At 43.1% G+C, this 12,800-nt stretch overlaps 1 protein-coding gene across 3 annotated transcripts in view; it reads left to right on the plus strand.

Annotated features, from left to right (window-relative positions):
* FLI1 (Fli-1 proto-oncogene, ETS transcription factor) overlaps positions 1 to 2,097 on the plus strand; it is a 124,415-nt gene extending 122,318 nt beyond the window's left edge. For all 3 annotated transcript variants that reach the window (XM_074400852.1, XM_074400853.1, XM_003923516.4), the window contains exon 9: positions 123 to 2,097. In XM_074400852.1, the coding sequence (XP_074256953.1) occupies positions 123 to 652 (530 nt within the window). In that variant the 3' untranslated portion in view covers positions 653 to 2,097. The remainder of the gene's footprint in view (positions 1 to 122) is intronic.
* Positions 2,098 to 12,800: the final 10,703 nt, after the last annotated feature.

Consider the following 12,800-nt stretch of genomic DNA (forward strand, 5'->3'; position numbering starts at 1 on the left):
AATGTCAAAGGAAACAAAGGGTTTCTTTAAAAGGATAAGAAGCTCTCTGCATTTAGGGAACTGGTTCTTCCTTCAGCGGGCTGAGCTATTCTGTTCTTTCCCATGCGTTTGACGGCCTGCAGGAAGCGGGCAGATCCAGCTGTGGCAATTCCTCCTGGAGCTGCTCTCCGACAGCGCCAACGCCAGCTGTATCACCTGGGAGGGGACCAACGGGGAATTCAAAATGACGGACCCCGATGAGGTGGCCAGGCGCTGGGGCGAGCGGAAAAGCAAGCCCAACATGAATTACGACAAGCTGAGCCGGGCCCTTCGATATTACTATGATAAAAACATAATGACCAAAGTGCACGGCAAAAGATATGCCTACAAATTTGACTTCCACGGCATTGCCCAGGCCCTGCAGCCACATCCGACTGAGTCATCCATGTACAAGTACCCTTCTGACATCTCCTACATGCCTTCCTACCATGCCCACCAGCAGAAGGTGAACTTTGTCCCTCCCCATCCATCCTCCATGCCTGTCACTTCCTCCAGCTTCTTTGGAGCTGCGTCACAATACTGGACCTCCCCCACAGGGGGAATCTACCCCAACCCCAACGTCCCCCGCCATCCTAACACCCACGTGCCTTCACACTTAGGCAGCTACTACTAGAAGCTTACTCATTGGCGGCCTCCTAGCTGAAGCCCCATCCCTCACTCTTCCTGGATGCCTGGACTCTGCAGGACAGACATATGTGGCCTTGAAGAGAAGACAAAACTGGATGTTCTTTCTTGTTGGATAGAACCTTTGTATTTGTTCTTTGAAAACAAGTTTTTTTTTAATGTTGGTAACTTTTGCTTCCTCTACCCGAACAAAGAGATGGATAATTCCATGGGCCAGTGTGCCAGTTTGAATTCTCAGTCTCCTAGCATCTTTTGTGCTGAATATTAAGATTACTGGAATGGTTATGTCATGGTTCTGGAGAAAGAAGCTGTATGTTTTCTTTATGTTTTTATGACCAAAGCAGTTTCTTATCAACACACGGGTCTCATGGGGTTCAGCAGGATACAGAATCATGGACTTAACCAGTCATGTTCTGGTTTGAGCTTTAGTGGAAATAGAGGTGGGAAGCTTATAATCTAATTTTAGGAGGACCAAATTCAGTGGATGGCGACTGGAACATTGATTGTAAGGCCAGTGAAGTTCTCACCCAACTGGAATTTGATGGAAAGAAGGTGTGTGTGTTTAAGAAGCCAAGGGCATTGCAGAATCCCCCTCAGTGGACAGCATGCACTCAGCTGACCACTCTCTCTAGAAATAGTCAGGATATCAACTAAGAAATTTTAATGCAAATACATACATTCCTGAAAGACGGGGAATTAAATAACTAATTTTTTTTTTTTTTTTTAATGATGACAGTGAGTCCCAGAACTTGGAAAAGTTATAGGGATTTCTAAACTCACAGATTCGCGAGCGCTGTGCGCTTGTCAGACCATCAGACCAGGGTCAACCAATCAGAAGGCAACTTACTGTATAAATTATGCAGAGTTATTTTCCTATATCTCACAGTATTAAAAATAAATAATTAAAAATTAAGAAGAATAAATAAACGAGTTGACCTCGGTCACAAAAGCAGTTTTACTATCAAATCAGTCGCTGTTATTTTTTTTAAATGTAATTTGTACATCTTTTGTCAATCTGTACATTTGGGCTGTTTGTACGTTTTTATAGCTGGTTTTTAAAAAACATAATATGACTATTGCTGAAAAGGAAACAGGGCTGTTTAAGTCACTGACTTACAAGAAAGAAAAGCACTGGTGCAGTTATTTAACAGGCATACACAAGACAGGATAATCCATTTAGATCTTTAATGCTTTGGAAATGTGTGTAACAGTACTGCAATAATCACAGCTCTGGGAAAAACAACAAAACTATCCCTTGTGGAGATGAGGGATTTTCCTGCTCTATATATGCAACATATTTTTAGACATTAAAATATATATAATTTTGCAGGTAATTGTTGACTTTTTTAACTATATTAAGTGTTTGCTGACAACTGTCAATGAAGTCCCTGTTGTAAAATAATTTGACTAAATAAATGGTTCCTTCTTCTCTCAGCTCTGAGGACACTGTTTTCTTATTCATCACCCCTGTTATGTCAAAGGGTTTTTTCCCTGGGGAACTTTCCAATTTTACTTCTTATGCTATCAAGAATTTTTCAAATGTACATAATCAGTGTGGGTTTTCGTTGGTGGTGGTGATGTTTGTAGCATTTGTGGTGTGTGTGTGTGTGTGTATGTGTGTGTGTGTATGATTTCAATCTTCCTCCAGCCTAAAAGCATTTTATAAAATGGCAACAAAGGCCATGGATAACCTGTATCTAAGGACTGCAGCAAAGCAAACTGGTCTATCCAGACTTGTCTGTGAGACTTCACTCTGTTGCCTCCCCTGGGCACTTCAGACCCAGGGGCCACCTTCTGCTACTCCAGCAGAGAATAAGGCCCTGCTTCCTTCAGGTCTCAGACCAGGATTTTATGGCTCATGTAGATTTTTCAGGTCATTTTTCTTCCCAAGGAAGAAACTTGCCTCCAATTGCTTCACTGTTAGGTAGCTTGTTTTCATTTTCTCTATTTTACAATGAAAAAGAGTGAGACCTGGGAAATCCTTGATGTTGCAAGGAGTTTGACTCACAGCATTGGTAATCCTAGAAACCTTCTCTAGGTGACACTGAGTACCTTCTAGACAGCATGTCTACCTAAATGAAATGGGATGTGTTTCAGAACATTGGTCTCTATTTTTTTTTTCCAATCATGCACCCTGCCATTTAAAAAGATGTGTAATGCACATATTCTCAACATATGCACATTGTTTAAAAATTATATATACACATCAAATAAGGGAATTACAGACACAAAGCAGGATACAACATCCAGTGTTGGATTAGAAATGAATGCTTCTGAGTGAACTCAGGGTTTCAATATAGATAGAAAGTAGAAATAAACACAGATATAAATGTATATGCATAGTCATACAGATAGCAGAAATATAGATATAAATGTATAAGCATGTACAGTCATGCACTGCATAATGATGTTTATGTCCATGAAAGATTCCACATACAAGGGTGGTGCCACGAGACTTTAATAGAGCTGAAAAATTCCTGTCACCCAGTGATGCTGTGGAAGTGCAATGCCATATTCATGTCTGTGGTGATGCTGGTGTGAACAAACCTATTTCGCTGCCGGTCTGTGAAAGTCTAGCAGGTGTAGAGTATATAATTCTTGATAATTATAGTAAACGACTATGTTACTGTTTATGTATTTACTATACTTCTTATCAGTATTTTAGATGATAGATTTTAGACATAAGTAGATGACTTCTACTTATATGTTTAAAAAGTTAATTTCAAAACAGCCTCAGGCAGGTTCGAGGCTAAATATGAGTTTATGTCTTTGTTTCTTACAAAAATTTCAAGGAGTAAAAAGAAAGCATTTTTTTAAATAATAAGAATGTATAGAATAGTATGAAAAAATATTTTTATACTGTACAATGTGTTTTAAGATAAATATTATTCCAAAAAAAGTAAAAGAGTTAAAAAGTTTAAAACTTTATAAAGTAAAGAATTATGGTAAGCTAAGGTTAATTTATTATTGAAGAAAGAAAAAGTTTTGTAGATTTAGTGTGGCCTAAGTGTACAATGTTTATAGAGTCTTCAGTGGTGTATAGTTATGTCCTCGGTCCCTCTCCACTCAACCACTGACCCACCCAGAACAACTTCCAGTCCTGCAAGCTCCATTCATGGTAAGTGCCCTATACAGGTGTATCATTTTTTGTCTTTTATCCCCCTATTTTTACTGTACCTTTTCCATGTTTAGATACACAAATAATTCCCATTGTATTACAACTGCCTGCAGTATTCAGTAAAGTAACATGCTACGTGGGTTTGTAGCCTCGGAGTAATAGTCTACACACCATGTACCCTATGTGTGTAATAGACTGTGCCATCTAGGGGTGTGAAGTAAGCTCTGTGATATTCAACACCATGAAATCACCTAAGGACACATTTCCCAGAATATATCTCCATTATTAAGCAAGGCATGACCATATATATATGTATATATGTGTGTATATAGACACATACTTACATATATGATGTATATGCATGTATATATCTACATCTATTGCCTAGCTCTATCCACTGAGTGGCCCTGGAAGCAGGGATTAGATACCCCATTAGCAATTGGCACACCTATCCCTCAGGTATTGGCTTCTAAATAGTATTTTCCACTAAAAAGCATGAGGAATTCATGAGGAGATGACTAAGTCCAGGGCTAGGGCACAAACTCCAAAATAAGTTCTGGGAGAAAGTAAGGAAGTGCTTAAAGACTGATGGGAACATGTCAAAGGAGACAGAAGCCAGTGTGAATGTCCTTCCATTGGGACAATGTAATCAAAGAATAAGAGCAGATCATATCCACTCAGTAAAATAGCCATGGGTCTTAGAGATATAAATGAATGAATACATTGAAATTTGATGATGAATGAGATATTTACATAATTTCAAAGTAAACCTCTGCAAAATACTTACTAATTATAAAGGCTAAAGGCATAACTTTTCAAAGGAGAAGCCTGGGAGACACTGCCTTAAACAGATCATCAAAGTGAACTTCATCAACAATGGGGTACATTGAAATTATGTACCATCTGATGGAATGCCAGAAGAAGGCAGCATGACTTCTGCAATTGATGACACTGTAATCATTAAATACATGCGTGTGCTGCTGTCACTGAGGCAAATAGGTCAGACAATTCCTTTTCTCATGGAGCTTACGGGTGCCTTTAGGTCTGCAAAAAGTCTGAATCCAGGCTTACCAGGCATAAAATCCCAGCTCCCAATCTCTATTTCTTAGCTGATTGAAAAGTCCCATCCAACGTTTCTGTCAAAGCACATTTTTAGCATTCCTTTATAACAATCTCATTTTATTTGCAACATCCTGCAGCTTGGCCACACGCTCCCCCGGCTTTAGATGCACCATAGCGCCAAGGAAGGCCAAACGCACGAGTGGGGCACTGGCAGGGGCGTGATGGGGAAAACGCAAAGGCTCTCTGGAAAACCCAACTTATTTCTGCTTTGCACCCATTTGGAAAATCTTTCTGGCCACAAAACAAAAATGACACTGTACTGAACTCCCCAAACAGAGTGCCCACCGGTTACCAAGAACTTAATAAATATTCTTGAAAACAACTAGCCAATACTAGCAGATAAAGATGATGATCTATAAACCTCCTGTACAGCAGTCTACATTGGGTTTTCCACACTGTCGTCCAATGCCTCACAGAAACTCATGCAGGAGATATAACTCAGGTCCTAGTTAATCGGTGAAGACAAGTTGCCCAGTAGGCAGAAGGGCCAGCATTTGAACCCAGGGTCACTGGCATTATATTCATTTTTATTTGTCTACCCAAATTGCCTCTTTCCTCCCACTAAGAAAACACATGAGTTAACTCAGTTAAAATCCAGAAGGTTAATCTAGCAGTTGTAGGTGAGTAGTGGTCTCACTGGAAATTTTTCCTGTCTCCCGCTGGAACTTTTAAGCTGAGTGTAAATCGACTTTGTGCTTAGGGATTTATCAGCTCCGACAGACTGAAACAATTAGACAGGAGGCCACATCAGACTGTCAGACTGAGAGAGAGAGACAGACCCCAGGCTTGTGGGCCCACATTCCTTTTAAAAGTTCCCTCCCTATCCTTTCTCAAATGGCTGAAACCCTGGAGGTTTGACTGGCTAACCCACTTCCTCTCACAAGTGTCCATCCCCCAAGGGAGCCTGGGATTTGTAGTCTTGGAATCAGCTGGCCTTTCATAATCCTTTACTGGGACTCCCTGGCTGAAGGCATGTAGTGTCAGTTTCAGTAGCTTTCTACGTGATGAAATAAATGCTAGATGTGCTTTCTGCAAAACCTACATTTCTTCCCGGATAAGAGCAAAGCTTCTGTATGCTAAGCAGAACCTAGTCAGTCCCCTCGCCCCCATCCCGGCTCTCATTACATCTCCCATCCCTTCCCCCATTGATACAAAGCATTCTCTTACCTCGACCTCCTGAAGGCCTTCTGGACACCAGCCCAGCGGTGCTGTTGATAGTGAAGGAACTTCTGAGTGAGGTGTGGAAACGGGGCTGGGCAGCAGGGAATCATGCTTAAGGGTTGCTTCCCCCAAGCACACTCCCCCAAAGGACACCTTTTCAAGAGTTTTTAAGGCAACGTGTTTACATGATGCTTGTTAATGAACAGCTATTAGAGGAAATACGGTAAGAAACCAAGTCCACAGACCTCTCACAGAAATTTTATTCTGTTTTTTATTTCCCCACTAAGCATTGCCTTGGCTTGACAGTACCTTGGCTTGGGGTGGACAGATGCTCCTTTCCTCCCTTGTGGAGGAGATCAGAACTCCCTGATCTCATTTGCTCTACACTATGAAACCGTATCTGAGGACCCTCTTAATCCATTTCCCATTGCGTATGTTCGTCACTCACTTGCAAGATATAATTGGTTAAGTAAAATAACAATCTTTTAAAGTGTCATTACATGTCTAGTGGCTGTTGACTATTAAAAATGTTTTAAAATAACAGGTATTGAAAGTAGGCTGGGTGCAGTGACTCATGCTAGTAATCCCAGCACTTTGGGAGGTGGAGGTGGAAGGATTGCTTGAAGTCAGAAGTTTGAGACCTACCTGGGCAACATAGAGAAACCCTACCTCCACAAAAAAAGAAAGAAATCAAAATTAAAAATAAGAAAAAATAAAATAGAACTTCCTTTGTGTGGGACTCAACAATATTTTTTGACACTGAAAAAAAATGGCCTCTTCTATAGACTTCTCCCAGATTCATATGTTGAAACCTAATCCCCAGTGTGAAGGTATGTGGAGGTGATTAGGGCATGAGCGTGCAGCCCTCAAGAGTAGGATTAATTCCCTTATGAGAGAGACTCCAGAGAACTCCCTTGCCCATTCTACCATGCCAGCACACAGTGAGAAGGCTTCCTCTATGAACCAAGGCAAGGGCTGTCACCAGACACTGAATCTGCTGGCGCCTTGATCTTGGACTTCCCAGCCTCCAGAACTGTGAGAAATAAAGTTCTGATTTTATGATCCACCCAGTTTACGGTAGTTTGTTATAGCAGACCAAATGGACTAGGACGACCTCCTGCTAACAGACTGTTGGCCAGTGCCCCACACTGTGGAAAGCAGCAGCTTCCATGAGAACCACACATAGGCCTGCATGTCTGCTTTGCTTGGCTGGCACTGTCTGTTAGATGGCAGAAACCTCATGGCACAGGCACAGAATGATCCAGTAGGGAAAAGACGGCACTAGCAGCCAGGAGGGTGAAGATTCTGTCTGTCCTCTGTGACTAGTCAGCTGCATGCCCTGGAGCCAGCTAGCAAATGTTCAATCTGGGCATTGCAGGGGACTAAATGCCAGTCCTCCTTCTGTGCAAATGCATATGCAGAGAAAATGGTGTCCCAGTCCTGTCTGCGAGTGGGCCAGCTTCTGAAGCATAGGACAGATCACTGTGGAACATATGCAGGGGTGAGATTTGGCTAAAGCTCTGTGACTCCCAAGAGAAGATGAGTCTGAGCCAGTATTTGAGTAGGACACATAAAGAAAACCTTTAAAAGGATGAACTCCTAATGGGCTGAGCATTTTCTTACAGCACTCGGAAACATATGTCTCCATTTTCCCTAATGAATACTTCGCAGATTTCAAAATTGATGGGAAAATTGCGTGGCTGAGATGGAGATTTGCACAAGAATTCAGCTAGATTGTTCTTAAACATACCTGGCCTTCATCATTTCTCTATCTGTGCTTGGGCTACTAATACCAAGTTTTTATTTTCTCCTTTCTTAGATGTCAGTAGAAACCCAGCACGTGCATATATTCATACACACTTATTTCACTAAAGACTAGCTTATTTGAGTATTAACAGCAGAAGATATTCAGTATAGAGAAAATAGGAGGAAAACAGAATTTCAGTTTCAATTTATACATCACCATTTAAAATGTTCTCTTTTGTATTTGTTTTCTAATATAAAGAATAATGTTAAGGATGGTTTTCCTTAGGTATCCTATCAGCACTTCCTTGTCAATCCTTCTGCATGCACCCAGTCTTCCATCTCTGCTGCACCCCCTACCTCCATGTAACATGTTCATCTCCCTGTATTGGAGAGAACACAGGATACCCCACTGCATGGTCACCCTCCTCACCCCAACCCAGACTGTGCCTCTGTATGGATGTTGTTCTCACCCTGTTCAAGCTCTGATGCCCCCACCCAGACAGCCCCCCACAGGCACACCCTCCTCAACTGGCTGTAGCCCTGACACCCAGGACAGGCTACACGCCCTGCGCCCCATGCTCTCTTTACTCCACTTGGGCACTAACACTTCCCATCAGGATGTCCCACACAGATGCCCTTCTCACCATGATCAGGTTCTGATACCAATGCCCCCAGACACTCGCCTTGCTTTGCTGCACCTATGGCTTCTGGAATCAAGACTTCAGTGGGAGGAGGAGAGAAAGGGAAGGAAGGGGGAAGAAAAAGGGAAGATGCATGCTTATACATTTACAACAACATATATCTCATTGGGTGTGTGTATGTGTTGGCCATACATGGCAAAAAGCAACCAAAAGATCCAAAAGATCAAATTGTGGTTTTGCCTGCTTTCATATTTATACACACACACACACACCCCTGCATCTTTTGAGATGCAGAATCTGGCTAGCAGTTAGAGAAAGGAGAGAGATGGAGGAATAGGCAACCAGAGAGGCTAACAGGCTGGGAGGGAATTAGGGAGAGACAGGTGTAGAAAATGAAATGTTAAAATCTTGTTTTAGGTGTGCAGGGGAGAAACTGGAAGAGGAAGGGGGATAGGGTGTGGCTGGTAAGGATGAAAAAGCAATGTTCTGGGTTATAACATTAATGTTTTTGATAGAGGCTGGGGTGAAGAATGCATGGCTATTTAATTATTTTTGGTTGTTGGATTCTATGAAGACAAAGTAATATGAGACCCCAGGAACTATTTCTGTCTGAAGGGCCGTGTCCTCCATTAGACAATAAGGGAATGAAGGGCAGAAACTACGTCTAACTCCTGTATGTCAGTGCCTGCCTTCTAGAAAGATGTAGTACATGTCTATTTGTCAGACAGGACGTACTGGAGGAAATGTGTCTGAACCCAATACAGCTGTCCAGCAACTCTGAGGGCAGAATGAGCTGTCTGTTCCACTCAGTCACTGTTAATTCCAGAAATACACAGAGAAAATAAAAATCACGGAAGATGCAGTTAAAGTATGGAGCCAGACCACTGTTAAAACTTGCCGGCAGTTTTCACCAAGCCAGCGTTTGGTGTTCATTGGTTTCCCTAGAAGATGCAGTATTTCTTTCCCCACTGCTGATTGTATTGCCCAGAGCCCCTGGCTTTCAGAAATGTTTGATCGAGTATCGCATATATTCGAGCAGTACTGCCTAGACACCTCAGCTTTTCTCGACAGCATTAACTTCCTTCACTCTTTCTTGTCTCTTTTAGGAACATCAAATCATTCAATGATTTTCCTGCATAACTCAAAATTTTGTCATTTAGAAAAAAAAAATCATAACAGAACAGATAACCATTAGGAAGCCAACTTGCATCAGACATCCATTTGAGAAGTTTACAATGTAGGAAATGCAAACTCTTAACCATAGGGACTCAGTCCTGTAGGTAAGAAATAGGAACTTGCCACTAATTTCTGAATAGCAAAATTAATTCAATTATAGCTAGATCTGCCTTCATAAGGGTATTTCTGATGCTTCTCACCCTGTTCCTTTCATACTGTTTGCAAACTTCAGTGATCACCTGATCAGAATCCTAGACACAAAACTCATATGAATCTAATTTTTCAAGTGGCTTCAATCCAGCAAATAAATCATAGGGTTGCCATTGTGCTCAAAGCCAATCCTCCAAGGTTTGGGGTAGGTGAGAATCAAGAGGGAGAAGGTGAGAAAAGAAGCTTTTTTCGCCAGGTGTGGTGGCTCACGCCTGTAATCCCAACACCCTGGGAGGCCATGGTGGGTGGATCACCTAAGTGCAGGAGTTCAGACCAGCCTGGCCCACATGGTGAAACCCTGTCTCTACTAAAACTACAAAAATTGCTGGACGTGGTGACGTCCAGCAGGAGAATACCTTGAACCCAGGAGGTGGAGGTTACAGTGAGCCAAGATCACACCATTGCACTCCAGCCTGGTTGACAGCACAAGACTCAGTCTCGAAAAAAAAAAAAGTATTTCCATTCCATCCCCACAAAGACCTATGTCACCAAAGACACAGGCATCTCCTATGATGACCTATTCATTTAGGAAACCCACATCCCTACAAGATCCGAGCCCATTATCTCTGGGAGGTTTGATTAATTCTGAGAGGAATGTTATGGGCATTTGTACGAGTTTCCAGAAAACCCAAAAGAACCATAAAAATCACATTTGCACACAACATTCTTTCACCTAGGTTACATTTCTTTGCAAGAAGTATCTAGTTCTCAAGAGATCAGTTATTCAGCTTGTTGGGAGTTAATTACAAATGGTACACATGGTCCCTTAGCTTTGCTCAGTCAACTGGCCAGAAGGCAATGGATAGGAAACTGGAATTAAGACAACGGCATTCGGTCCCTGGAGGGGGCCTATTCCACTGCCAGCATTCTGGCTAATCAGAGCAGATGGACAAGTATCCTTTATGCATGAGGCCCTGCTGGTTTTCCTGGGTGAGAATAATATGACAAAAAGTCGGGGAGATTGATGCTGTGTTTGCAAGACATCAGCTTGGTATCAATGCAAAAATATAGTTTACTAAGAGACATAGCATCTCTAGGTGAAAACCGTCTCACTAAATCCTCAACCATGCTGATCGCTGAGAAAATGGGAAGATTGGCCTAACCATGGAATTTCCTGGTCTTGGTGGATTTACAACTGAAGCCTCAGCAGATGACCCGAGTCATAACTGCTGGCTGCACAGCAAATTCAATTATCCCAAATTCCAGCACACCACCCCTCTTCCTGCCCCTCACCCCTTTCTTATCATAATCTTTCCTGGGCCATCAACCCCCACTGGGTTGTCTGAGCCCAACTTTAATTTCTCTGCAAGCTCTGAACTAAGAATCAATGCAGAAGACACTTCATCAGAGAAAGCAAGCCACATTCTTTTTTTAAATTGCATTTTAGGTTTTGGGGTACATGTGAAGAACATGCAAAATTGTTGCATAGCTACACACATGGCAGTGTGATTTGCTGCCTTCCTCCGCATCACTATATCTGGCATTTCTCCCCATGCTATCTCTCGCCAACCCCTGACCCCCTACTGTCCCTCCCCTATTTCCCCCCGACAGACCCCAGTGTATGATGCTCCCCTCCCTGTGTCCATGTGTTCTCATTCTTCAACACACCTGTGAGTGAGAACATGCGGTGTTTGATTTTCTGCTCTTGTGTCAGTTTGCTGAGAATGATGGTTTCCAGGTTCATCCATGTCCCTACAAAGGACACGAACTCATCATTTTTGACGGGAAAAAATTTTTGCAAGCCACATTCTTGATGAAGAGCAGTGAATTCAGACCCAGCCTGGCCTAACCAGTACAAAAGAGTAAGTAAATCAGTCCTGTCCCCTTTTCCAGCCAGCTCTAAGGACAAAGAGAACAGCATTAGGATACACGAAGTATTTCTAACAGCATGGGGGCCCTTGGTGTTAACAAAGGGAAACTTTTGAAACAGTTTGATCTGCTGAGGTTTTAATCACCATCATCCATACCACACGCCTGTCACTGGTCTCCCCGCCCCCAATCTGGCTACGTATGGTCAGAGAATATCCCTTCATTATTTAAAGAGGCTTCGTAGAAGATGGGTCCTTTGAGTTGATAGGCACTCATGCAGGCTTTCCGGAATTCTGGGAATTTACTGTCAAACAGCCATGGCAGTGAGGGAGACAGGAACCTCAAGACAACAGGAACTCTTGGAGGGACAGCCTCCTGGAGCTGGAACAAAAAGCTACCAGAGTCCAAAAGGGCAGGTGCTCCTGTGTTCCCATGACTGAGGTCCCATCTCACAGCTTGCCACTAGTCATTCGTCTCACTACCATCTGCCTCGGTCTCTCCGTATTTCCCAGTTAAAATGTTTGAGCAGGAGGGTCTGGTTTGCCTAGACTGTCAGTGAGGCACCCTGGTGGGCCAGCCTAGGCCACCCCTGCAGCCAAAGTCATGACAGCACCGAGTGTGAGACCACGCAATACAGCATCTCCCCAGAGCGACTCCAGTGTCCGGGACTTACTGGTACCTATGCTTAACCCAGAAACCTTAATTATGCTACGAAAAGTCTGCAGATGTCATCTTACAGAAGGATGCTATATCACCGCTGGGCCGAGGCTGAAATGTGGCCTTTAGGTGCTAACACCGAGTGCTATCAATTTTCATTTAACCCTTGCAAAGCCCAGTGATGCGGGCCTTGCCTATCTCACTTCATAGTTGAGGGTTCCGAGGCTCTGAAATGACACTAGCAGGTGAACTTGGACCCTGGCCTGCCGGGGTGGCTGAGATGTTTGGCCTTAGCAGCACCTTCAGGCTCTCGGCCTTTTCTACCCGCTCCATAGGAGACAAAGCACCCCAGCGAAGAGTTGCCTCCACGGCAGAGTTGAAGCACAAAGCCCTTCACAGTATTCCAGGCCTTTCTTTCCTGTAACGTAGTCACGGTCCACCGCAGCCCCTGGCTTGATGTCCGTCTCTCCCCACTGGAAGGAGGCTCCAGAGGGCAC

Source organism: Saimiri boliviensis, chromosome 6, assembly GCF_048565385.1.
Source record: "Saimiri boliviensis isolate mSaiBol1 chromosome 6, mSaiBol1.pri, whole genome shotgun sequence".
In the NCBI taxonomy this organism is placed as follows: domain Eukaryota; kingdom Metazoa; phylum Chordata; class Mammalia; order Primates; family Cebidae; genus Saimiri; species Saimiri boliviensis.